General features: G+C 40.8%; 1 protein-coding gene across 1 annotated transcript in view; it reads right to left on the reverse strand.

The window, feature by feature from the left end:
* Positions 1-7,062: 7,062 nt before the first annotated feature.
* Positions 7,063-26,945, reverse strand: part of KCNK1 (potassium two pore domain channel subfamily K member 1) — a gene marked incomplete at its 5' end in the record, with an annotated part of 34,653 nt that continues 14,770 nt past the window's right edge. The window contains 2 exons of the mRNA XM_017744808.1: positions 7,063-9,656; positions 12,565-12,960. Coding sequence (XP_017600297.1) covers positions 9,397-9,656; positions 12,565-12,960 — 656 coding nt within the window. The remainder of the gene's footprint in view (positions 9,657-12,564; positions 12,961-26,945) is intronic.

The raw sequence follows: 26,945 nt of genomic DNA on the forward strand, positions 1-26,945 counted from the left end.
AGCAGGAACACTGTTTAGCCAAAATCTCCTTCAGAACCAGTCTTGGCAGCCCTTGAACATGCTGGATGTACTTAGACTAAACCACTTGACAGCAGCACCTCTCAGAGGACTGATAACTGAGTAAGACTTCAACTTGTTAAAAACATATTTTCTGCCATGGCTTAAATACATACCTGCAGCTGGTATGAAGCCCAAGTCTCTGTTTGTTTTGAATTTGTCCCTCTAGATGATAAATATTTAGCCAGCACCTCCCAGCCCATCAGAAATAACTTCCTGTAATCCCCTTAGCTGGGTCTGAGGCTAAACAATACTACAGAGAGGAATAGCTGTTAATGTTCTGGTTTGTGCATGGCCTTGAAGCTTGGAAGCAAAGTAGGCCAAATTTATGTTAAATTTGCTAAATGTCCATGGCAACATGCACTGTGGCTGCTGCATCAGGGAGAGAATATGAATTGAATATAAGCAAGACAGGAACTGAAAATCAGCTCTGATCTCATTGCTTGTTCTTGCTTCCTCATGGTCCTTCAGAGACCAGTTTGTCATTACAGAGATGAATTTGGGCTCTTGAGATTGAGGGAGAAGCTCCAGGTCTCATACATCTGATTCTTGGATAAACTGTTTGTGTCAGTGCTTTAATCTGTGGTAAAACAGTAGCACAAATAGGAAGGGGACAGAATCTGGTTGCATTTTTAAAGTGCAATAGAGCCATGGTCTATCAAGCGGAAGGGTTTATAAAATCATCAAACAGGATAAACTGGGTTCTTTCTGAGAGAGGTGCAAAAATACAGGCTGAAATTGGAGTGGTAATTCCTTGCAATACTTCACACATTGGTTTTCTACTGCTTTTATATCTCACATCTAACAAGACGTGAGGTTAAAGGATGAGATGCAATTAAAATGCCAGATTGACCACATAACCTCAGGGAATGCCTCAAGGAGCTGCCAACATGATAGCATCAGCACACCATCATGCTGCTGATGAAACATCTCTAAAAACATTTAAAACCAAGCCTGAATTGCATTCAGGAAGGGTGACACTTTCTGGGTTACAGGATGACTGCAAAGAGTGATAGTGCCATCAAGGTAGAAAAACAGCAGTAGCGAATTGTTCTGTTTGCTAACCTCTAGGTCAGTTTGGTGCACACACATCCTCTTCTTTCTTGGAATGCAATGAAATTATCTTATTGGGAGTCTTGATGAACCAGGTTTGTGTGCTTTCCATTTATCCCTACTTCTCTGCTCCAGCTACCACCTCTGGGAATTTCACCCAGGCTTATATTTTGCAGCTGGGAAAAAAAGCTCTGGGTAACCATTTGCCCCGGGGATCTATTTTTGTTCAAGCATTCAGTGTCAGTCTCCTGTCTGTGTACCAATCAATACGTTATTCTGTTTAGTCACCAAGCTCACATCTAAGGGCATTCAGGACTAAAACTTCCCAAGAAACTGTTTTCACATTGAGATTGGTTTATGGTTCAATGCATGACTTACAAATCAAAAACTGTAACTCTTATTAGCCTCTTTCATGGGAAGATGAGGTAGCAATACTTGCACCATCAAAATTATCAGTAGCTTGGCAGATACAGGGTTTTGGATTGTTTAGAGGTGGGACTTCGCTGCCTGACCCAGGACATTGCCTTACTCACTCGGTACCTTGGAGTTATGTCTCTTGCCTCATCTCTAACAGGAAATTGCAGCCTCAGTTGCATTTTAATCACAACCAGACCTCACCAAGGGGGTTGCAGCACAAGTGTCCCCATGAGCATCACAGGGGCACTGTCTATCACAGAGGGATGTTACAGCCCTGGAGCAGCTCCAGGATGGATGCAATATTTTTTTTTGAGCTGTACCCTGAAGTTAATAAAAATACATCTTCCTTCTCTGTGCAATGCCCTCCCTGCAAAGGGCTTCACTCCTGACCAAGAGTGCACTTATACATTCATATTTGTGCTCAGCACCTTGTTGACGCCTGAGGTGCAGCCAGGAGGGCAGGAGGACTGATGAGATAGCCTGATTGCCCAAAGTGAGTGCTCTGAGGGTAAATGTGCAACTGACCCTTCTGGCAGGTCTGCCCACGTTCCTTCTGAGCTCTGACAACCTCTTGCATCCTGAGGGGCTACACAAGAGACAAACAGCTTCTGCACAGCAGGCTGGGCAGATGGACTAAGAGGCATTTGCAAAGCTCCTGGCTCTTACACAGTGCTGCAGACTGTGTTTAAAATCAGAGTCTCTGTGTCAGACACTTAGGACCATCTAGGGCAGAGATGCTGCCACAGACTCTCCTGTCCCCCACGCATGTCCCCCAGGTTAGTAGGAGTAGGGGCAAGTTTCAGGTGTGCTCCATGGGTGAGGAGAGGGATGAAGTGAAACCTGGGGTCCCCAAAAAGACAGAAAGCATGGTGGTAGGGGCATGGTGGCTAATGCCATCTCTCTTTTCCACTCCATGGCCACAGCACAGCCCTTCTCCAGAGCTACCACCCTGGGTACTGGCAGGAGTGTGGCACCCTGGTTTCAGTGCTGTGCTGAAAAATGCATGTTGAAAAACTGGATCAGGACAGAGCTGAGCTTATGACAAGATGCTCAGGTTCAGCGCTCAGAGGAGCGTGGCCTACTTCACCTACTAAAGAGGACATTTCAAGGACGCTAATCTTTTCAGGGCAAGCTGCTAGCTAACATAACGGGGTCTGTCACCTAGCAGACAAACACTTAACAAAGTCCTGTCGCAATGCTGCTTTTGGAACAATTAATTAGAATTGTGCAGTTAGCCAAAGGAAACAGGAATTTTTAACAGGGAAAGTAATTAGCATCAGGGACAGAGGATGAGAGCTGGGACAGTTCTGTCAGACCTGGAAATCCTATCTGCTCTAATACTGCAGATGTATCGTGGTTCCTCTAAGAGGCCAGGGAAGAGCATCAAAAGGGTCCTTTCTGCCTTTAAAAGACAGAAATTAATCTTTTCCCTCCACACCTCCTACTTGGAACAGATTCACTAGTTTCATACTAGTGACACTGCCTCTTTGATAATCCTGCTATCAAATTATTCCACTCGTCTCTTCACACTGCCTTGGGCACTGGCCCCTCCCCAGGGACTGGGCTGGAGCAGGCTGACTGCCCCTGACCCTCCAGGCCCCGCCATGGCCCCCCTTCATGGCCAGCTTTGCTACCTACCTTTGGCCTCAGAGCAGCTGTGGTATCTCCTCTTGTGTCCATGGAAGCTGCTCTCCCTGGACCACTCCACCTTCTCGAGGCTGATGATGTTGCTTGCAAACCTTCCCAGAGCACACTGCCTGACTCCAGGCTCTGCACGGGTCAGGAAAGCCAGGGGGTTTTCTCAGCTCACAGCAGGGTCAGCAATACCAGGGTCAAGCTCCCCAGAAGAAGGGCTACAAAATGAGCCCTTTTGTATTGATTTTTCTCTTCACTGAACAAGCAGTAGGAATTGGAGTTAAATGGAGTGTGGATTTTCATTTTTGCATAATAAATTTCAAACAGGGCTTCATTATCCCATGCAAATAGCATTAACCTGAAAAAGGAGCCTATTAAACGTTTGAGGGATTTTATCCCAAAGGTGATGTTGCAGTTCATTACTGGGCAATGATATTTTTTGCATCTCTGTTCGGAAAGCATGCCTCAAATCACATCTGGCAATCGCTAAACAAATTTAACAGATCTTCGTCCATAATCAGGTAACCAGCCCAGAAATGCAGAATTAGGATTTGCTAATTCCTATTTAAATGGACACTACAGTTTGCTGTCTTCTGTTTATGCAAACATGCTAATTAATTTTTGCCCATGTGGGGCTGAGATGGAAGCTTTACAATTGTAGGATAGTATGTCCAGATATAATACTGCAGGCCAGAATACCATCAGTCTAATGCTCATAAGCACAACAGCGATGCACTCAAAAAGAAAAATATAACAATTTAATTCTTCTAGATGAGCTATTAGTTTTTATGTTATTATGTTAGCAGCAGCATGAGCACTGGCTGACATGCACAGTGCAGACGAGTGAACCATACAGTCCTTACGTGCCAGACACTGGAAATGGTTTTAGAAATGAAGTGGTGGCTGCAGCTAAAGCTAATGGGCAGGAATGGGGCTCTCCTGTCCCCTCACCTGGTCCCCATCATTAGCGCAGACAGTGAAGTCCCCTTCTACTCTCTGAATCTCACCTTGCCACCTACTGATATGGCCCAGCCAGGTACTAGTGAGAGCTTAAGGACAGTCAGAGAATACTGTGAGCCATGTTCCTAAATGGGGGACATAAATTCAGAAGGTTAAGGGGGTCAGTCAGTCTCAAAAAACATCAGGCATAGAGAAAAGAAGTGACATTTCTGTGTGCTACTCCAGGTACTTGCACGTATGCACTATACACACAAGGCTATGAAACCCCTGTGATCAGCACCAAATGGATTTGGGGAGGTTTGAGCCTCCCAGAAGAGTGGGTTTCTCACTTTTTAAGGTAGAGAGTTCACGCCTGTCTTTCCAGACAGCCTGGGCACTAAAATGAAAGGCTGACCCAAGGCCAGGCAGTGCCTTGAGCCACATTTGCCCTTGGAAAGTTTCAGCAGTGACACTGATCTACACTCCTGCTCATGGGTCTGAACACTCAGTAAACTTCACACAGAAAAAACTTGTTAGGGTAACAAGCGTAACTTGCCTCAGGGGCCACAGGAACCATCACTGGGGAACACTGGGGAAATGCCAAACCATTATCCTGATTCACAGGATATATGGTGCAACTGAGTAACAGAGAGCTGCAGACTGTAGATAAATGGTGAAAACTTAGTTCATTTCAGATGACTTTTGGCAATGTCCTTGCTCTTCCTTCCTCTAACTCCTAGTGACAGGCAATGAAGCCCAGTGAAAACGGTGTGGTCACTTAGCAGTTTGCCAGGATGCTTTTTCCCTGACATTGGCCGTCAGCCCATGCACCTGCTCCCAGCCACACTGTCCCTCCTCATTACCTAAATCTGTCGTTGGGCCCCAACTGCTACGCGTGAGATCGCCTCGTTATCAGCCAAGGCAATGGCTCTGGCAAACCTGCATCATCACCAGCAAAATAACTGCATCACAGTCCTCGTACTCGGTGGCAACACAATGACCTTTGAAGATAACTGTGATAAGAACTCTGTGATAAAAAGCAAGTAGAATGGTAACTTAGGAAGCGATGAGACTAACACGGTAGGCATTAAAATTACACACACCAAGTACCCAATCTGCATTAAGCAAGCATGCAGCTTTGCAGAGGTAGCCTCTAGGATCTCAAAAATCTGGTTTCCGTTTGAAACAAGCAACAAGAACATTTTTTGGCTGTCTAGGAGCTTTTTGATAGATGCTACAATACTGACAGTTACTAATGCAGACAAAAGAAGCCCCATTCTCTTGTACTGGTGCACATTTGGAATAACACTGCTTCCCATCATAGTAACTTTGTTTTGCTTCAGTAGGAAGCAGAATCTAGAAGAATGAATAATAATGGAATAACATTAGGGTAGTAGTATTCTTAGCAACTTACGGTTCATCTCACTACATTTCCTGCTACTGTTTACAAAGCAAATTGTAACATGGAGATTCAAGATTCGGCATTAGCAAACAGGTTCTGTGCAAGTTCCTACCTAGCTGGAGGACAGCACTGTCCCAACATAAAAGGCTTTCCCCTGCCTTTCTTCCCTTTTTCAAGAGCCCATCCCATGTAAGTTACCTGCTAACTTCACAGCACCTAACTTGCAACAGCTTTGTGGGAAATCTCCATTTGATCACGTGCAGGACAGTCTCTCACTGACCAAAGCAGAGAGCAGGCACCTCAGTGTAAAATACCCTGCACACACCACACCTACAGTGACTTTCCATCCCTCCTAGATACTGTCATGGTCCAGAGCTGCACACTGCTGGGAGCACTAACATCCTGGGGAATGGTTGCTACACACCTGTCCTTTCCTTACACAAGTTCACATGTTGCTTCTGGCCATTGCCAGAGACAAAACTCTGGGCTAGACAAATGGTTAATGCAATCCAGAACTGCTGGTCTTATGCAACTCCTCTGACATAAGCACCCAGCTAGGGAGGTTTTGCAGTACTGACATTAAAGCTGCAAACTGCCCCAGTCTCTGGGGTTACCTACTTAGAAAATAACTCATTTCAACCTCCAGCAAGTCTTCAGCACCCACACAAGGTGCCACTGGTGAACCTTGGGAAGAAACTTCAGGAAGAGAACATGCTCTTTAAGGGACAACATGGCTGTCACTCAGCTTCAAAATCAAAACTCAGGTGGGTTTTTCTATTTTCTTTCATCCAACACAATGAATACCCTGCCAGATCTTTCCTTTGAAATAACAATAAAACAGGTTTATATTTAATGACTGACAGACAAAGAGAAGATGGCAAATGTCAGCTGTAGCACAGGAATAAAATTATAAATGGGATATATGCCTGGAACAACTGAAGACAGGAGAGTGAGGACAGAACCCAGGCAATTCTTTCATGTATACAAGTAATTTGCTTGCATTTCTAACTCTCTCTTGCAACTTTTTTTCAGCACCAGTGCTTTATGATCCATGCTCTCCATTTGGGTTTACATGCACCTGCTTCATAGTTTGCCTCTAGGTAAGGGATGCACTTTATACTGAGGGTCTTGCATGATAATCTTTCTCCTGATCTGGATTCCAGTTTTAACTCATCTTATATGCTGGCTTCAAGTGAAGATGTAAAAGCTGTAGGAAATGAAGGCCATTATTTCATCAGTGGTACTGATAACCTCCAATGAGAGTTTTTCAGATTTTCTCAAATATTGGAGCAGTTGGTTCATAAGGACATGATAAATGCTATGTTACTTTTATTTGCTACAATCAGTCAGCATCTGAAACAAAAACGAACATACCTTGGATTGGTCTTCTTTTTTTTAAGGAATAACCAGCGCAATACTAAGCCACAATTAATATCAAGGTCAGGTACAACACTGGCATTAACAGAGCCTCCTTGAGCTGAGGAAGGCTAAGTAAAGGATGCACAAACACAGACAGGATTTCCTCAATGCACACATGCCACTAAAGAAAATAATCCCACTTCAGAGTGCAGGCAGGCAAAAGCCAGACTTTTTATTGAAGTTTAAAATAACAAATATTCACCTACAATCACAGTATACTGCTTAGTTTATCGCTTCTGCTTTGAATTCTGTGCTTTCATTTCACGTGTCTACATTTCGCATTTGTGTACGCGCTGCAGAAGTAACTTTGTATATCATTTAGCATCTGTGCATATCCTTTAGAGCTTAATGTTACACAGAAATTAAAAGAAAGTTTGAATTTTAAGGTACCAAAAAAAATCAATAAAGTTCCACTGAAAAAAACTGTATAAATGTTTCCTGTAGTACAGTACTCCTTATTTTATATCAGTGTCATTTTTATGCCATAGTTTTCAAATATTGACTGTATAAAGAGAAGACTAGGGGAAAAATTATCTAAAATGTCATTCCTACATCTGTTAAACTCTGGTGATTTATGATATATGTACAGTATATAAATATATTTATGTATATATGTACATATATATTGGTTAACATTCATTATAAATAGAACTGTGTTAACTTAAGCAGTATAAAAATAGCCACTTTCCTGGGAACATGCAAATGCAATATGCTCTCACCTAATCTATAAAATTCAAAACAACCAAAACCTTTAGCTCTGATTTTCTAGAAATATAAATTTCAGTTGAAGACTTTCAGCTGATTTAACCATAAAGTAAGTTTTTCCAGTAAAGATATAAAAATCTGTTTGATGCTAGCTATCATTAAGCTGAAACACAGTATATTTTGGGTTATTTACTTTCAAGTATTTTTCCCATGTGCGCTAAATCTAGACACACTGCATTTTTTTTTCTTTTACAGTAAAATATTATTCAGCTCTAAACACTAAAAGCCAAATTACAGGCAATCTGGCATGCTTGCACTGCAGGTAAAAGGCTCTCCTCTACACTGTTCCTATGTGGGAGGCTGTCCTAATATGGCTATTTGTGCTCCAGATCTTCTGTTCATTGCAAAGCATTATCAAGATTCCCCTATCTTAAGATTCTTAAGGCCCGAAGAGAAGTACTACAACCACTTAAGTCTTATCTCATGCTCACCGAAATTCACTCTGAGGTCCCTGCATTCAGCACAGTGACTGGTAGCTGGACTAAAACACCTCTCCTATTATAGCCAAAGAGGTTCCAGCTTCAGAAGTTGAGCGAGATCTTGACTTTTTAGTGACTTTTCCCAAGGGGAAAAAAATTCGGTTCCATCCGAACCAAATGTGACATTTTTCCTTTTTTCTTGCCATATGAAAAACTGAAAAATTGTTTTGCCCTGAAACATTCCTTTCACCTCCAAAGTGCTCCGAGTACCAGCAAGAGAAGCAAAAGAAATAGGAGCTATGTTCAAAGGTGATGCTGTTTCTGTTCCTCCTTGTACCCACCAGCTCAGCAGAGCACACGCTGGGCTGGACGGTCAGAGGAACAGCACCGAGTCCCTCTGCTGAACAGATTTCAACCTTCTGTTAGGAGAAAGCCATAAGCACATGACTGTGCCAGTCATATGTGGCATGTGCTGATTCCATTCCATGCAGCTAAATACCCACTCCTGCCCATTTCAGAAGACTGAAATGCATCTGTATTCCTTCCCTACCATCTCATCTCATCCAGAGCTTTGAATTGTTTTCGCCATCTCTCAGAAAAGTATTTCATACAAAAAAACAAACAGCGTGGAAGACTCAAGGCACACTCTCTTCAGGACAACTTTTCTTGTGATCAGAGGACCTTTTAAGGAAGTAGGAAATTTAAATGCAAATGGCATGGGCAAAGGAGGGACTGTCTTGTTTTTTCTTTCCTAGAATTATTGTTTGCACCTGCAAGTTACTGGGTAATAGAGGGATGACCTAGATATTCCCCTTCCACCAGATCTAGAGATACTGCTCTGAAAATGTTTTCCAGATTAAAATGCTACCTATTGGATTAAAACTACGACTGTCAAAGGTGCACATCCCAAAATCTGCTGTCAAGCAGTTACAAGATGGGGCGTGCAACTCAATGAGCTGGATGTCAGTGAAGCCCTAGTCTCCTAAAGATGTTCAACAAAGTTGCTTGTGCAAGCCTTTCTCTCTGGAATCTCTGAAAGTGGTACACCTAAATCCTTATCCCTCAACCAAAATGGCCTTATGTTCCCAGCCACATCTTACATTTATTCCCTTTTCCCAGGGTGGCTCCCACATTGTTCCCAAAAGTCTTTTCTATGTCAGAAGTGATGAATCCTTGTTAAAGTAGCACAGTCTTCCAGCTTTTATATTTTGAGAAAAAAATTATGAGGCTTTCTATTTCTTATGGTAAGTAGCATAAATGCACCAAAACACAGGTATGGATACCCATGTATTAATTGTTTAGAGAGCTGTCATTGGAAGTTGGGGACTGGGAATTCACAAAAGGCTCGTTTGCCTTCTGATCGTCCTTCATGGAGGCTGCTTGGTCTGAGATGGAAGAGAAGGAGAGCTGGTCGTGTTCCATTATATGCACCTGGTCCTCTTCCTTGTCCTTCTTCACATAAAACAACTTCCTAAACTTTTTAAGCTCATGAAGTTCACAGAAAGTCTCAAGAACCACCAACATTGCGATAAGGCCCATCAACAGATAACCTGAGTGAAAAAAAAAAAAAAAATTAATTATTAGCAAACCAAGTAGGGCTGGAACAGTTTTGAGCCTGTGACTTTTCTCACCCCTGTCATCTCTGACTAGTATGTTAATTTTCTTTATGGCATAATTTCAGAGCTTTGGACTGTGATATCCTTGTTTTTTCGTTTTTAATTCTACAACCAACAAGACCCCACATAAACAGAAAAAGTAATACTAGAGGCTTCAATTCTATTACAATTGTACGAGAAAAAAACGTGTAACGGTATTAAAGAAACAGAATACTAAGATTTACCACATGCACACTCCCCTACTTACTTATGACTTTCATTATTAAGTACCCTTCAAAAGATTTTGATCAAAAGATCAAAAATAGAATTTCAACAAAATTCCCACAATATTCCTACATATTACAAGTAAAAATATGGGAGCTAATTATGGTCATTGGTTATTTCTATCAGTTTAGCAGGACAAATCACTTACTACTTAATGAAAATTTTGGAATTATTTTCCTCTAAAATTATTAGACATACAACACCCTGCAATACCTGGAAAAACAAAGCAACTAGAAACGTGTACAAGCCCGATAAAACCAAAATGAAAAATTACTGTAAAATTACTCCTGGAATTTGAAAAACCTGACGCAGTTACTCCATCTTTTGGGGATGTTTGCAATGTTTTACTAAGGAATATAGATTACCCAAAACTTGGAAGTGATTTATTTAAAATATATTACCAATGACTTCAGCCATGTACTGACTGACTTATTTTTAGAGGCAATAGCCAGCTCTGATAGACTGAGACGTTCAGAAATGAAGATCCCCATGACCAGCAGCACACCGTGCTCTTTTTTTTTTCCTCTCCAAACATACGCATGTATAGTTTAAAGGAAGGTGTTAAAATGAATATTGATTAATCTCAGTGTTTCATTAGATCCCTACTTCTGATCATTACAATTCAATGAGGAGCATGACTACTTAATTATTTTATCATTTCAATGAAGTAAATCGAGCAGAAGCTAAGCGTATAACTATTAGCAGAACGCACTCGTCCAAGGGCTGAACATAAAATGTGCTGAAAATCCAACACAGAGTAACGATTATAATTTCCATATGGTCACTGTTCCATTACCTAAAGGCATAAATATTTCACCTGTAGTTACAGATTATTCACTGGCAGTAACACTCTCCATTTCCTTCCAGGAGTACCATTAATTAACTTTTTAACACTGGATACTGATCTCAATCAGCACTACAGCTAAAATTTATGAATTGTTTTTAAGCTTTATATCATAACATCAAATGGGAGCGATGCATTAACACAAGGAAGAACTGACAACGCTATACCAATTGAAAAGCATCTATAAATCTGCACCGAGAATTTATAATTATCTCCGAAACTCAGTCCAGTTGATTGCCACTTGATTTAGAACGGGACTTGTGTTCTCCCAAAAATTCTTGAAAAGCCTGTAGTACTCATTAAGCATCTTCTGATGTAGAAGTCCAAAATGTCTTCTAGAAAATTTAGGTTCAGGAGAAAACATTTTATTTGGTTCCTTGAATTGTTCACGTGAAAAGAAAAGAATAATTTAAAAGTTATAACCTTAAAACCTATTGAAATCAGATATTCTAAGGTCATAACTTTGCCTAAAAGCTACTTTTTCCTTTTAGTATTTCCTACAATTTATTTCCTAATTGTTCTACAGCTTGAAAAAGCTTTAATCTGAGCCCTAATGTTTTCTTCAGATTTTGAGTTTTCAGAACAGCAAGCCTGTAACAAGACCTTTGCCACGTGTGAGTTTCCATTCACTTCATCATTTAGCATCCCCAAATCAACTCTGCAGAGCAGCAGGTTAATAATTAAAAGCTACCATTCATAAGATAAACATGACGGGGAGAAGAGGAAATCTGCAATGGCAAGAGGCCTAGCAGGATAATAAAACAAAATGTTCTGTTGGCTAGTTCAAGGCCCTGCTTCAAGGAATGAGAAAGCCTCTCTTCTCAGGTAAAACACAAAACCAAGTTAACAGACTCTTTGCCTACATTACGATTGCTGGATCATGCACATAAGCAGAGTCAAATGCAGACCAGCCTAAGAAATGGACCTGACAGGAAAGGTTTGCTTTGGCTGTTCAGATCTTTTAACTGGTGCCTCTGATGACCCAAAGACTGCTCAGACTGAAGCTATACCAGAAACTGCAATGCTTCAAAACACTGTCACTGGAAAATATTGCCCTCAGCATACATTTACTCAGAATACCAACACAAAGGTAATTTTCTTAGCTTCACTTTCTTAGAATCACTGATCACCATGATTTCTTTTATGTCAAATATAATCAAACTATTTAAATTTAGCATTCATGGTCTTGCTTTGCTATCATCTCAGTCTACTTGTCTGTCTTCGACAGCTGGCATGTACCAGTGCAAGCTTCAGCTACCTTCTGTTACAACTGGAGTCAGAAACTTTGCTATTCTGCCTCATTTTCCACTGCTTCTTGATTCGTCTCTGTCCACCTGTCATCTCACCTTATGAGATGACCTTAGGTTACACGGATCACGTTCTTGGTTCCGTGATGCACTGAAATGGTAGCCCAAGATGCTCTTAACCATTTTCATAACAGCATTTTTTTCCTACTACTAATAAGAGAGGAAGTAGCTATGGCATATGAAGAATATGAAGAATAATGGCATTCTAGTTCTAGCTTTTTCATTCTTAACTAAGAAAACTGACCTTACTTAACAGTTTCCTCTTTACAGAGCTACCTAAATTAGTGCCCAGTTTGCTAGCTGACAGTTCACAAATGGTCATTATCCACAGAGTGGAGAGGAGAAGTCTGATTGCCAGTTTGATGTTCATTTTTTTTTTTTTTAAATATAAAATGCCTTTTACTTAGCTGGTTAGTTTGACACTTACATGTAATTCCAATTTTATACAGCTCTCGGAATTTTTGATTGTAGCCTTCTCCTGGCACATAGTCTCCAAGGCCAATGGTGCTCAGGGAAATGAAACAAAAATAAAAAGACTCCAAAAAATTCCAGTCATCTTCCAGGACAGAAAATATTGCTGCTGGGATTAAGAAGAAGCAGGAGACAGTGATGAACCCAAGGATCATGGCATGGATGATTGCGACGACCTGCTTGGAGAAGCCCCAGCGAATGTGGAAGTACAGCACCGGCCGCCTGGTGACGTACACAATGATGCGCTGCACCACCGCCGTCAGGAACAGCAGCGTGAACGGGATCCCGATGACTGAGTAGATGATGCAGAAGGCCTTTCCTCCATCAGATAAAGGCACTGTGTGTCCATAACCTGGAACAAAGCAGAGGAGGCACGGAGTTAAACGTAGGAGCTCAGGTACCAGTCTGATATCAGCTAAATTGAGAGAGAAGAACAAGCTGCACTATTGCCAATTCTGAATTCCACTATTCTTGACAAATGCTGTTCAAAGGTCTGTTTTAAGCAGGCAAACAAAACTCAGTACTAGCCATGAGCAAGCAAACCCAAATATTTTTATATTTCAAAATTGTGAACATCATTGTATAAATGCTTACTTCAGAGAAGGAAGAAAGGCCTAGTCAGGAGTGGAAGTTTATGCCAGGAGATTTGTATTTTATTCTGGGTTTTCCTGAACTTTTTATTTAGTTTTACAAAGTGAAGTAACTTCTTCTCCCCATCCGGTAAACTGGGATAATACTTCACAAAAATATTCCTACATCTACTTTGTAGTAACACACTCTAACGCCTGTTGTAAAAATCAATTAAATTACGTAGAAGTACTATAGCCAGCATTCCAAACTATCTAATTCCATGCTTCCACAAATGATAATCCATCAAAGGCATCTAAAAGCAGAACAAACATTTTTCACATCAAAACTCCAAGGATCTAGCCACTGTGGCTAGATTTTTGCCTTGCCATTTACACACCAGGAGGATCAACAATGATGTGTTCAGAGTACAGGAATGGATCCCCTGGTGTACAAGAGGCTGATCACAGCCAGCAATCCCAATGTCACAAACCTGTGCAATTTACTTGTACCCAGTGCAGGTGGCTATGCTGCCAAAGCACACTCTGACAGAAAGCACTCGGTTCTAAACGTAAGTCAGCACAGAAAGGAACAGTAAATCCAGCATAAACCAGGAATGCTTTCTTCTGTTTGCCAACCAAAAAGAAAATAAAAGAGTATTTTCTTTTCATTGCAGCAAGGAAAAGGCAATCTCTTGAAACTTAGTCTGGGCAGCCTTTACACTGATATCAAACCAAGCAAGTGCAGACAGGCCCTGCCAATTCTGCAGCCCCAGATCAGCCACATCATTTGGGTTGCATTACTGCTGTACAGCAAGGCATTTTCCAGAGCTACTGCAACGAGCTATCTTGAGCAGTCCAGGCAGAACACACAGTGAATTCAGGGTTATGCTGCTTCTGATTTCTGAACTGGACTCACTCTGCACCTCCCCAGTCTGCCCAGTGCAGCACTAGACCAGGCAGACATTCCATGAGGCCTCCTGGGAACCCTCTGCCTGCTCTCCTGTGAAACTGGCTGTTCCGCAAGTCCCTTCAAGTTTTATATGAACACAAGAGACTTCTTCTCTATTTTGATGGATTTAATAATAGAGTCATTGCTTTTTAAGTTTTCCAGAGGAGTAAATAAAAAAATAACATTTCCTTTTCTTAATATGCACAGAGACACTTCCGGACAATGAGAGGCAGGCAAAATGTCTTATCACTATAATGTACAAAGTCTTGTAGAAGAAGCACATGAGGTGTAACTCCTCTGTGTGAGCTAACCCGACAGGAAATTTCAGTTGTACTTGAATTTTAATGATATTATGAATAATTTACCCAAGCTCAGTCTTTTGAGCCCTGGAAAATCGTATTAATTAATGGCTTTTTTTCCTACTCACCTTCTGCTTGCTTTATCCGCTTTGAGATAAGAGGATCAGAACTCCACCGAGCAGTTCAGTCAGATTTATAAAGTTGCAGAGAAGTGCTCTACTCCATGCCTAATAATGGTGCTGGAGATTTGACTGGCATTTCTGACTAACACCAAGCTGTCGCTTTCTTGGCCCTTGTCTATTAGATCCCTTGGATCTTGTATCCACCAGGGCCTATCCCATCACTTCCTACATGAAACTGAGCATGACTTAACGTTTTATCCACACTCATTTTCAAGTGACGCTTTACTGCCCAGTTGCCCTGGGCCTCTTCCACCATCCTTACTGCCTTAATTAATGTTATATCTTTAGTAAACTTCCCTCTGCCAGGTCATTTAGGAATAAGCTGAACAGCACAAGCCCAACACAGATCTACAAGTAACACCATTTGTGACATTCCCTAGGGGAATGAACTAACCATTCCCTCAAGAACTAACCACTTCTCCTACTCTGTTTGCTAAAAAAACACATCCATCCAGACCAGTCCCAGTTACTTAGTTTCCCTGAAAATATTTTGTGAGAGAATCAACTGCAAGTTTGGCAGAGAAGAGTGTTGTGAGTATATCACAGGGTAATTAAAACTGATTCATGTGACACAAACACCAAAAAAAGCAGCTGCACTTCTCCATCTCTTCAGTAAAGCAGAACTATGGGTATGTTATTTGAGTAAGCTGCAGATCAGACCTCATTTGGAATAATCTACCTCGTTCTGTATATCCATGCTTAAAGAATGCAAGCACATTGGAAGAAGAGCAGAAAAGGGTTACTGAAACCAGCACAAGAATAGAGACTTTTTTCTAAAAGGAAGATAAAACGGCTGACTTTCTTGGCACAACTGACTGGAGGTTGAAAAGTGATAGAGTATCTGCCTGTTAATGCATCAGCATACAAGCACCAGCAAAAAGAAATGCTTTAGATGCAGAATAACAGTGCCAGCAAAAAAAAAAAAAAAAAAAAAAAAAAAAAAGCTTTGATATAACATAAACACATTTCTAGTTTAGAAATTAGAAGAAGGTTTATAAGCTTCAGAGAAGAGTTTTGGAGCAGCCATCCATTTCCAGAACTGGGAAAAAAAAGCCCCAAATGCCTGTGTTAAAATGAAGCCTGATGAAGCTTGGTAACTTTATAGATGGTGCAGGAACACGAAGCTACACATGACAAGCAGAAGTTGAGCTTGCAGACCTAGAAAGTCCCTTGCAAACTCCTGGCTCCTAAATTGAACATATGTTCACACTGTACAATGAATCCAAGCTTTCATTAATTTGAACACAAACATCTGTAGCATGCATACCAACAACAGTATCTGACACATTTGTTGGACCATTACGCACAAAGCAGCTTGATGGTGGTTTAATCCCAACCTCTGTGCTGACCCAGGCAGCAATAGGCTCATTTCTTGGATTGGATGAGGGATTCTGTTACTTCTCTGATACTTTTCTCATGATTCCTTCTGAAGGACAGAAATTACTGCTACACACTATGTACCTAAGCTCTGAGGAAGTGAGTCTGGAGGAACACTCTGCTCCCCACCTCCTACCAATTACAGGAACTATCATACTAAAGAGCATTGACAGTTTCAGACTGAGGAGAGAATTTACTTTCAACCAGCAGCAGTAAGATGACATCTAAAAGCAATGTATGAGTGATCAGTGTTTGGGAAAGAGAGGCACTGCTTGGGAATAATTATATGGAAAATCTTGAGCTGAAACAGTCACAATTTATGAGGCTATGGCAAGTGAGAAAGAAAAGGATTCCTATTTTTTCCCAGTATGCAACAGCTTTTATGTAACTTTTCTTGACAATGCCTATAATCTTAGTTATCACTGTACAAAAGTCATTAAAACATCCCAAACCAACACAGCCATACTTTAAAAGAATTATGGTTCAAAGGCACAAGATACTTCATTGTCTCCTTTCAGACACTTGTGCTCTCTTGCCTCCCATCACTGCTCCTGCACCTGTTTGTACTTCTTTGTACTGGTCCTCTTCAGGGAGGTGTGTGTGCCCATCTGCCTGTTTCAGTGGAAACCACCATGATCAGAAGCATTACAGTTGCAACCCTAAGGTGTTATTTTTGCTATGAAAAAATGATGCTCACCAAAAGGGGACTACTATTACTGTCTCAGTCTGGCTCTGTGGCTCACACGCATGCACGCACAAATGCACGGCTAGCTTCAGTACGAAGTCGGTGGCAAAAGAGGCAGGAAGGGTCTTTGTTTATGTTCCAACAGGAGCATTTCTTGCTTCTGCACTGTCGAAGGTCACCGAGACAAAGAGGAGACCAATGCTGAACTCAGAGGTTTTATCCAGGGGCAGGGAAATGGCGGGACTAGGGAACGGGGACCAATGGGGAACCCCTGGGGGAGTGACAAGGGGGGGTCAAGGCTGACAGCCAACCGGGGAAGCCAAACTGGGATAGATTAACTTAACAGAACAAGCATCCTGGGAGAAGCCTTTCTGGTCACCCAAACCTAAAGAGGTTCTTGTGGTACGAGGGATTTGTCTTACTGAAAACTCTCTGTCCTGTGTAACGTAAGTTCACCGGCCACCACAGACTACTTATGAAGACTTTTTTTTATTCTATCAAGAACATTTGCTATGGGTGACCAGAATTAAATCAGCAATGCAGCATGTCTGATAACTATGTTACAAATTATGAAGAAAAACAAGATTTTTTGAACACTGTATTTTTATATTGTATAATGAAAACATCAGATAACAATCACCCATTTAAAAGCACTGACCTTCAAAAAATCAAACCCTCAGATAACCTGCCCAAGCACTGCTGCTCACACTGACACTAGAGATAAAGGATATTACAAATAATCCCTTCCATTGTCTATTCATAGTTTAGAGGTGTTTTTCCTTTAAAAAAAGAAAACATGAAAAAGAATACATCCAACACCAGCAGAATTTACCAAATGGAATAAGATCAATGATCCATCTAGCTCAATGTCTTGAGATAGACCATACTGGATTGATTACACAAAGAGTAAAACCCCATAAGATGTTGAGAGTTGTGTTTCAGTTCTGTTCACATGCAGGGATTTTTTCCTTAAAGGTCACTTACTCTCTTATGACTTGGAGGATTTCTACTATTACATGCTCATGTAAATCTGTTCTGATGTAATTCTAAATGTTGTCACAAAAGTGACAACATACAAAAGTGTTTCTTTTTAGAAATAATTTAAAATACTTCAACCTTTTTACATTTACTTTGGTGATGAGTTATACAGGTCAATGATGTGTTCAGTAAAAAAATTTCCACTTGCTGTACTTCAAGTTAGTCTTCTGTTCCTACATCTTTCTAAAAAGGCTTAGTCATGACTTTTCTACACTTCCCAGTGGGTTGTATCCCTCTTGTGCAAGTTCCTCTTTCAGTTATTTTCTCTTCTGTCTTACCTGTGACTAATTGCTCCTGTTAGATCACTTTGTAGATAAATACACAGATCTGGCCATTATATTCCAGTTAAGATATATTTTCTCTCTCCATTTTTATATACACCATCACACTTTGTTTTCCAGAATCTCCAGGTAGCTTCCAACAATGTCCAGTTCATAATAGCCTGCGTCAAACCCAGCATTGCCTATGAACATTTCACGCTTTTCCATCCTCTGTTAGCTTGGCACTTGCTGGGACTGGGTGTTTACTCCTTTCATCCTTCTAAGACACCGCTTTGACCAATCTAAGTGGTTGTGTATCATCACTGCTTTGTCTCTCCATAGTTCAGTCCCTCCTGTAGCTCATTACTGAGTTCTTCTCTGTGTTAAGAGGCAGTAGCTGCCTTACAGGTCTTTCAGAACCCTGAATTGAGTATTTAGTGCCAGAGTGCAGAGGTGCCACAGTTGTGTCGTAACAACCCAGCCTAGACTTCCACACAAGTCCCCAGATGATGCCCAAAGAGGGGATGTTTGAATGGTGGAGAGGGATCTGTCATCAGGTGAGGCAAGTAACAGGCGAACAGCAGTGCTACAGCCCTCGGAAGCTTTCCCCAGCCAGCCTCTCCCAGGCTCTGGTGATGAAGCCTGGCAGGTGTGTACCAGGCTGCAGCGCTGCCTCCCTCACCCCTCTGTTACGCTCCCAGGGCATCAGCCATCCACGCCTGCTCTCATAGGCTGCTCACATGAATGGGGGACACTGTCCACAGCATAAAAGCTCACTCCTCTCCCTTCATGAATTATACCATCAATGGTTTTGTGTTGTCTGTTTTCTTCTGCCAGGTGCTCTTCTCCTTTTCTTCTGCTACCGATTTTGTCAAGCCACAGCTCCCTCTGGCCCCAGGTGACCTGTTGCAACACCACCAGCCCTGGGTAGCACCACTGCGTTTCTCAGCGTGTGGAGAGGGTTGTATTCAGCACATCCAGTGTCCTCCCCAACACACTCATTGAAATGGCAGAATCACACTGTGCAATGTGGCAGCATAACACAAGTGTGCTCATCCCTTTGCTGGTCTGAGTCAGCGTCCTTGAAGAGACATCAGACCTTTAAGTCAGCTCATAATCTCAAACTGCCCCAATAAATTAGGTACATCATGTACTATATATTTTTAAGTTATGCAAAAATCTTTAATTCATCCCAAGCATAACATGACTCACTGGAGTATGATGAAGGTGGTCAATGATAATATTTACATAATTTCTAGACTTTTATTTTTATAAGCCTTTGACATTTTACACTATGTTTAACAGTGAAATACATCCTTCTTCATAACTGGTCTATTATCTTCCAAGGTGAAAAGGAAATGTCAGGTGATGGTAGATCTGCGCAGTAAGAGAGATCACTCTGGTTGCTGCTATGCTCTTCCTTGCAATAGAAAAGAATAGCTTGAGACCTAGTTTTACAAAAAAAGATGTATTTCACTGTTAAATACTTTGGAAAAGTTCCTCAACACAGTTTTGCTAAACAAATCAGAGAACTTTGATTTCCAGCCAGGCTGAGATACACTAACCTACACTGCAGAAAGGAAGAGGAAACATGTCACTATGACAGGCATTTTTAAGCAGAGGAAATCCATTTGGAAATTACATTTTACTACCTCCTCAACTCCTGCAGTTGAGTTAATGGAACTGATTTTGTGTTCATTAGAAGAAGGAAGAGGAAGAGATCCTGTAAACTAAATTGATGAAATAACCTGCTTAAAGAAAAAAAAAAAAAAGAGGGAAAATGATGATGAGATTTGTTTGAAACCTAGTTCACTTCACTAATAAAAGCTTACTATGCAGTCCTCAAAGACTTGCACTGGCACAATTAGAGACGTGATGAAGGGAGTGGCAGAAACCTCTTAAACCAGTTTTGCCACTAAAGAAAATATTCATTAGGTTCATTCTCACACAGCACCAGTAAAAGGTGATTTAGAAGCGGTTTAGACTTCAAGATGACATGGTTTAGTATGGTGCTGATCCAGCTCTCCTCAGTAATAATATACCCCTCAAACCTCACTGGAATAAAAGTAGTAAAACAATATTTAAATTAATTTAACCATGAATATTACATCTTCTTCATAGCAATATCTCACCTTATCACTTCTCAGAACAGAACTGTTTTGTTTTGCCAATTTCTAGAGTCAGGGGACTTCTTCCAAAAGTACCAACCAACCAACTAAAACTCCAAAGAGAGTCCAATGCACTGATTTACATGCATTTCCTAATGGTATGCAGTTTTGATTCTTTCTGAGCCTGCTCTTTGCTGCCACTAGTTATCAAAGAGAAAGACTGCTAATTCCTCAGAATCAATGTCCTGCCAGCTAGGGCTGGACTTGCCCTGGAAAGGATCGTGTTCATATAATCAGCTCACGAATGTCATCTGCTGCACTAAGAAAAGATGAAATGGCTTTTAACACAGTCAGTTTAGTAATTAATACTAAATAATAAATAAATACTTGTATGAGTAATTTGGCTTACTGTCAGAAATACCTGAACCAAAGAAATGAGGCATGGATACATTCACTTCTGTGGTCAAAGCCAGTTTCAAAATCAGTTTCTACCAGAACAGCTGTATATCAGAACATTTATATCTTGCAAAGCATACAAAATCTGCCTTGTCTGTTCCTGCACAGGAAGCAATATTTCACCTGCCCAAAGAAACTGTATCCACAGCTGCTGGGAAAAGGGGATGCTAATGAATCAAACTGGGGAAAAGGCTCGTATGAGGACAAGGGATACTTTCACACTTTATTCATATTTATGTGAAGAAGAACAGCTTGCTCTACGCTCTTCTATTTGGTATTGTTTAAACAGCCCATGGATTTGTACCAGTGCTAGCAAAACACTGATGTTCACTTCCTATTCTTATATATTCTGGGTCAGTTTAAATAACCTGTGTGAAAGTGGGTTTACTGTGTATGGACCTGCAACACATCCTCATTCAGAAATCGTGGTGGTCATTAATTTAGAAAAATAAAAAAATTTAAAAATCCAACATATCCTGGTAGCAGAAGCAGTAATGCTTCTAATTTCCTACTGGGTATGTTCTTAGTCCTCTAAAAAGCCTTCCTACAATAAGCCCATCCCAACTCTATGTCTTCTCTGGGAGTCCTCCACAAAGAGACAGCAAAGGCTCTTATTGACTGGGACATTTGAACAGAGTAGCACTTCTGGTGGAAAACAATTATCCATACAAAAATACATTAAAAATTTAGTATTTAACAAATAATTTGTGTACATATTATTTTTAACTAAATGTAATAAGCCCTTAGAACTTGAAATATAAATATTTAAAACTAAACTAAAACTAATGTGAAAGTGTTTTATGTATCCCATAATAATTATCATTACTGGTTATGTTCTTTTCGGTTATTTCACACTTACTGTGCTACCAAAGCAGAATAAAAATATTTCCTTGCCTTCAAAATGTCCAGCTTAAGTAAAAAATACAAGCCATTCAGTGAACATGAATGGAAAGGTGGAAAAGAACGATCTGACAGGGGCAGTGTGCAACACAGCAGCATTCATATGCCACCTGCACCATCACTCCCTAACCCAGTCTCCCTTTCAGTATTCATATACACTGATGAGCTCCCCACAAAACCTCTCTTCTCCAGGCTCAACGGCTTCAGTCTCTCCCAGCCCTCACAGGAGAGATGCTCCAGTCCCTTCACCACCTTGGTAGCTCTTGGATGGACTCTCTCCAATAGCTCCATGGTGGTTTTTTGCACTGGGGAGTGCAGAACTGGACCCAGCACTCCAGGTGTGGCCTCACCAGTGCTCAGTAGAGGGGAAGGATCATCTCCCCCAGCCTGCTGGCAGGACTCGCAGTGGAACCCAGCATACCATGAGCCCTCTCTACCACCTGGGCCTGCTGCTGCCTCTCGTTCAGCCCTTAATTACGCAAGGAAAACTGAAAGTGCTTTAAGTCTTTTCAAATGAGTCAAACAAGCAGGATCAGAGTAAAGCCATTAGATAGATACGTTACGTATCTATTAATTTTCTTAATGAGAGAAAAATTACAGAACCACTTATTTACAACGAGAAGTTCTGTATCTTTTTTGCTATTGTTAAGACCATTTACATTTTTCTAGAGAGATATATGCCATCCCCTTCTGCAGCTTAGTGTTCCTGTGAACTCTCAAGTTCCAAAAAACATTTCATAATTCCAAAATTATGGCACAGAAATTCTTACATTATTTATGGTTACCATTAATCAGTTTCCATGACCTCCAGAGAATATTTTCTTCTCAGCTAGGAAATGCGTTAAGATGGTTATTGCCTTTGTTCCAACACAGCTGCTGATGCTGGAGAATTAGCTGTTCAGGGAGAAATTTCTGTACCCTGTAATCTATATAAGGTTACTGTGCACCTTTGTATATAAACATATACAAGTATAGAAGGTGGGAATATTGATGTTGTGACCTGGGCACGTCTTTCCAATTCCACATTTTTTCTGTACTGATAATGCAGCAGAAGAAACTGTTGTCACCTTAAGTATTCAGGACAAGTAACAATAAAGCACAAATAACTTTTAATTTATTTCTTTCTTTAAATTCTGACATACTTTTGTATAAATGATTGTGACTTATTATTATTATACATTTCTGTCATGTAGAGATTAAAATATAAACATGACTTTTAAGCCAGAAAAAACTCCACGTTCTTGAAGACTGACAAAAAATAGCTTTGCTCTGCTTCACCTTTGAGTTAGCTGCTCTCATGATCCACAAATACTAATATAAAAATGCAAGCTAAAGACATTTTTTAATCAAATTCGAGTGGAAAAACATTAAGTAGTACAAATACCTTGTCATTTCAATCAGCAAGAAAAAAGAAGAAAAAAGCTGCAGTCAGTGCAGGGGGATCCCTGGACACTACATATTTATAGATGGTAATTTACTATTCAAAACGTGATAATTTTTGACACTCTCCACATACCACCAATGCAGCAGGAGAAACTGCAAGATGCAGAAAATGTTTTTGTGTTGGGCTTGTGAGCAAAACTTTAAAACATTAAAACAGTTTGGTTGCAACAGGCGCTTAGATCTTGTATCTGAATGTCATGAAAAAAGCAGTATTTGATAATATTACTTAAGGGATCGGGTATCTGCCAATTCCTGGCCAAAATCAATTCTTTTGACCATTGGAACGCAAAGTATAGCTACAGGAAAAAACCAAACAGAATAAAAAGAATTGCATGGCCACCTTGTTTACATTAGCATTACAGCACAGTGAGTGTTGATCCATAGTGTGGAATACTTGGTAGCATGTACCTGAATTCAAGATTGCATTTAGGGAAGCCAGGGTTTGCTTCAGATTTGCTCTACTCTGTTCACAAAGGCTGGATGCCCAGTAACAGCTGAGGTACTCTCCACTGCTTCAGGCTGTTTAATTGGAAAGAAGTCCAGTCTACATGCTCCAAAACTGCTCCACAAGTGTGAACCAAAGCAGGAAGTCTGAATGAACTGTAGTGCACTCTTGATCTGAAACCAAACAGAACTACAGGGCCAAGAAATCTGGCAGACTTCAGCTGCCTTCAGATTTTGAAGTTGAATTCTTTGCTTCCCTAGCATCAGCTCCTCCACTGGTACTCCACAGCAGAGTTGTGCCAGACTGGCTTAATATCACAGCTCCCCATACTTCCCTGATTGGCTCCCGATTTTTGGAAAGAAAAACTTTCATTTATTGTTTCTGAATTGCCATCATAGTTCAATAAGATGAATGACAACAGTATTAAAAGTCTGTGAGCCTACCTGAACCTCAGGTCACTTGATAATATACAAGGATGCTCTATTAATTGAAGGGAAACTAAATATAACTCTGAGCCAAACCCAACAAATGCTAGTATCGCCTAATTCTGATGACAATATTCTACATTTCCTGTCATCACAAAGATCATCCACATCTCTCTCACATCACCATGCAAGGCAAGGCACACCTACAGTCTGATGGGAATTCCAAATGGCAGCAAGCAGTAACATTTTGTCCATTTAGTCACTGCTGTTTTAGACAGTATTTACCCAGAGCAAGTGAGTAAGTGAAAAACATTACAACCCCACAGCAGTGATGCTAACAATGAAGTCATTCCCATATCAGCAGTTAAGATGTGGGGGGTGTGTACAAGGAAGGAGTTGTTACTAGAGCAGCACAACAGCAGATGGAATCCACTGCACAGGAACCAAAAAACACAGACATAAGATTAAGTACAGAAATCATTATCTCCCCCCAACACCTGAGATGATTATTATGAGTGTTTGGTGCAATATTATCTCTTCTCAACAACAGTATCAGTGGGAAATACAGCTCAAAAAATAGTAACTTTAACTTGAAAATAACAGCCCTCTTTCCTGCCACCACCCAACACCAAATCTTGCTAATCCTGCCCGGATAGATTACGTATGACCAAAACAGGTATTATCAACCCAAGGGAACTGTTACACCCTCCCAGCAGAGTCTACTTGAAAACACACGTTCCTTGCCACCAGAAAGATACCTACCATGCGTGACACAGGGTGGCAGGGCTCTAGGTGAGGCATATTCGCCATTCCAGGGCTAGTAAATATTCCTTTATAAAGAACATGTTCCCTGCAGGAAGAGTTTATGTTCTCCAGGCACTCAGACAGCAGGCAAAGCTTTCCCACTTACCCTGCAAGAGCAAATTTTTTCAAACCCTGTCAGCTACATGGCTCCTATCAGACTGCCTGTTGAGAAACTCCTTTTTCTTGGGACATGCTTAAACTTCCAGCCTGTCATGCAGTCTGTGTGGGCTGGACCCATACTCCCACAGTGCCCTGACAACTTCAGTCATGCTTTTTGGATGTGTCATTAAAGATTTCCTGTCCTCTGTGTGCTTCACAGGACAGGAGCAGAGACTAAATGTTGACTTCAGCAGGCAGAGGTCTGCTAAATGTCTGTGCCAAAGCATTCAGGCCTTACTTCCATCACAAATGATAGTCAAGAGGTGTACATGAATTTCTGGGTTTGCCCTTTGGGTTTGTGTTTGTTCTTGTTTTTTTAAAAGCTAACAGCACTTTTTTTTTTTAAAGTCTAAAGTCTTTATACTGGAAATCAGTTCCTCTTAGTGTCATCCTGGATTTAGGACCCTATAAGAGTTTAACTGCAATCAAACCAGGATCCATCTGGTGTTAGGCTATTTTTCCCCCACAGAACTCCCAGTAACAGCACATTTCTAGAAATACCTATCCAAAATACAAACATAACATCTTTAGATCTGCCTCTAGCAAAGATTTAGCATAAATAAAAAAACTCTTGTTTCAACAGTTATTTTCTGTTATCTCAGATTCATTTTCCAATGGAGAAAGAAGTAAAAATTACAAAAGTCTGTTGAATAAAACTCAACCAGCAGGTCAAAAGTAAGGTGAGACTTCCTGAGGGCTCCTCTGAGAATTCAGCCGGGAAAATTCCAATTATTCTTTTATTGGTTTACTTGCCCGCTAGGCAACAGATGGTCAAAAATCTGTATCAAAGTAGGGGCTCCAACAGACTACTTTATTATGAAGGTTTCCTAATAGAACAAACTACATAAGTCTCAGAAACTTAAATTTGATAAAAGAGAAATGTGAACGAGTTTTATTAGGAAAGTTTTACTTGCAGTCCTCTGAAACACTGGAAAACAAGATGAGGTTTTTGCACCGGAATGTTCAGCAACGTGTGCAACAGCATTCCCATAATAACGTATTTTTAAAGCCACTGATCATCAAGATTAACAAGCAATCAAAGAAATAGGTTCTTTAAAAGCCTTCCTAAGAACGTCAACACCAACTTCAAGGTATCGAAAGGGGTTGCTGTGGTTTAACCCCAGATGGCAACTATGCACCATGTGGCTGTTTGCTCACTCCTCCCTCATGATGGGGAGGAGAATTAGAAATAAAAAGTAAAACTTACGGGTTGCGATAATAAAAGTTAGTAACTGAAACAAAGTCAAATACAATAATAATTATAATAATAACAATAATAATAGTAATAATGAAAAGGAGAATGAAAGGAATAAAATCCAAGACAGACAGGAGACGCACACAGAAGCGCTCATCACGTGCTGATTGATGTTCATCCCATCCCCATGCAGCAACTAGCCTCTACCAGCCGACTTCCCCCAGTTCATACAGTGGGCATGATGTTCTGTGGCATGGAATATCCCTTTGGCCAGTTTAGGCCAGGTGTTCTGGTCATGAGCCCTCACAGTTTCTGTGTACCAGCTCCCTGGCAGATCATGGGAAGCTGAAAAGTCCTTGACTTGGGGTAAGCTCTACTGAGCTACAACTAAAATTTCAGTGTGTTATCAATATTATTCTCATACTCAATACAGAACAGAGCACTGTACCAGCTACTAAGAAGAAAATTAACTCTGTCCCAGTTGAAACCAGGGCAGGGTACAAGCCTTTCTAGTTCTTCCTCAGATTCACATCCTGAAATATTCAAAGTAGGAAAAAAACCTAAACAAGGACAATGTTTTGGCAGAGAAGAAGTGTCATTATTTACTAGACTTAGCCAGTAGCTTGTCCATGATATTGATCTTCTTATGTTGATTTGGTAAAAAAACACGATGAGACTTTCACCTTGACTGCAGCATGAAGTGGTGTATCTCACACAATAGATTTTACACATCCAGATTCTGTCTTTAATTCCAGCAGTCTGCACCTATGGAAAAACTCCTTTTAGCAGCTAAGATGCATATAGGATCTAACTGGCAGTGAAGCTCAGAGGACACACACTTTCTGAAGAGACTGGTAGAAGAAGGAGCTTTTTCTTACCAGAAAAGGTCTGGAACCATGGATTCATTTCATGCTGCAACTTTGTCTTTCCACAGGCTCTAATTTTCACATAACAGGTTTTAGAGTTCTATCAGTTACTTCAGCTTTCCACCACTTGTAAGCCCTTGAGTATGCACAGTATACCCCAGGGATGTGCCAGCTGCC

This window comes from Corvus brachyrhynchos, unplaced genomic scaffold (assembly GCF_000691975.1).
Source record: "Corvus brachyrhynchos isolate BGI_N302 unplaced genomic scaffold, ASM69197v1 scaffold70, whole genome shotgun sequence".
In the NCBI taxonomy this organism is placed as follows: domain Eukaryota; kingdom Metazoa; phylum Chordata; class Aves; order Passeriformes; family Corvidae; genus Corvus; species Corvus brachyrhynchos.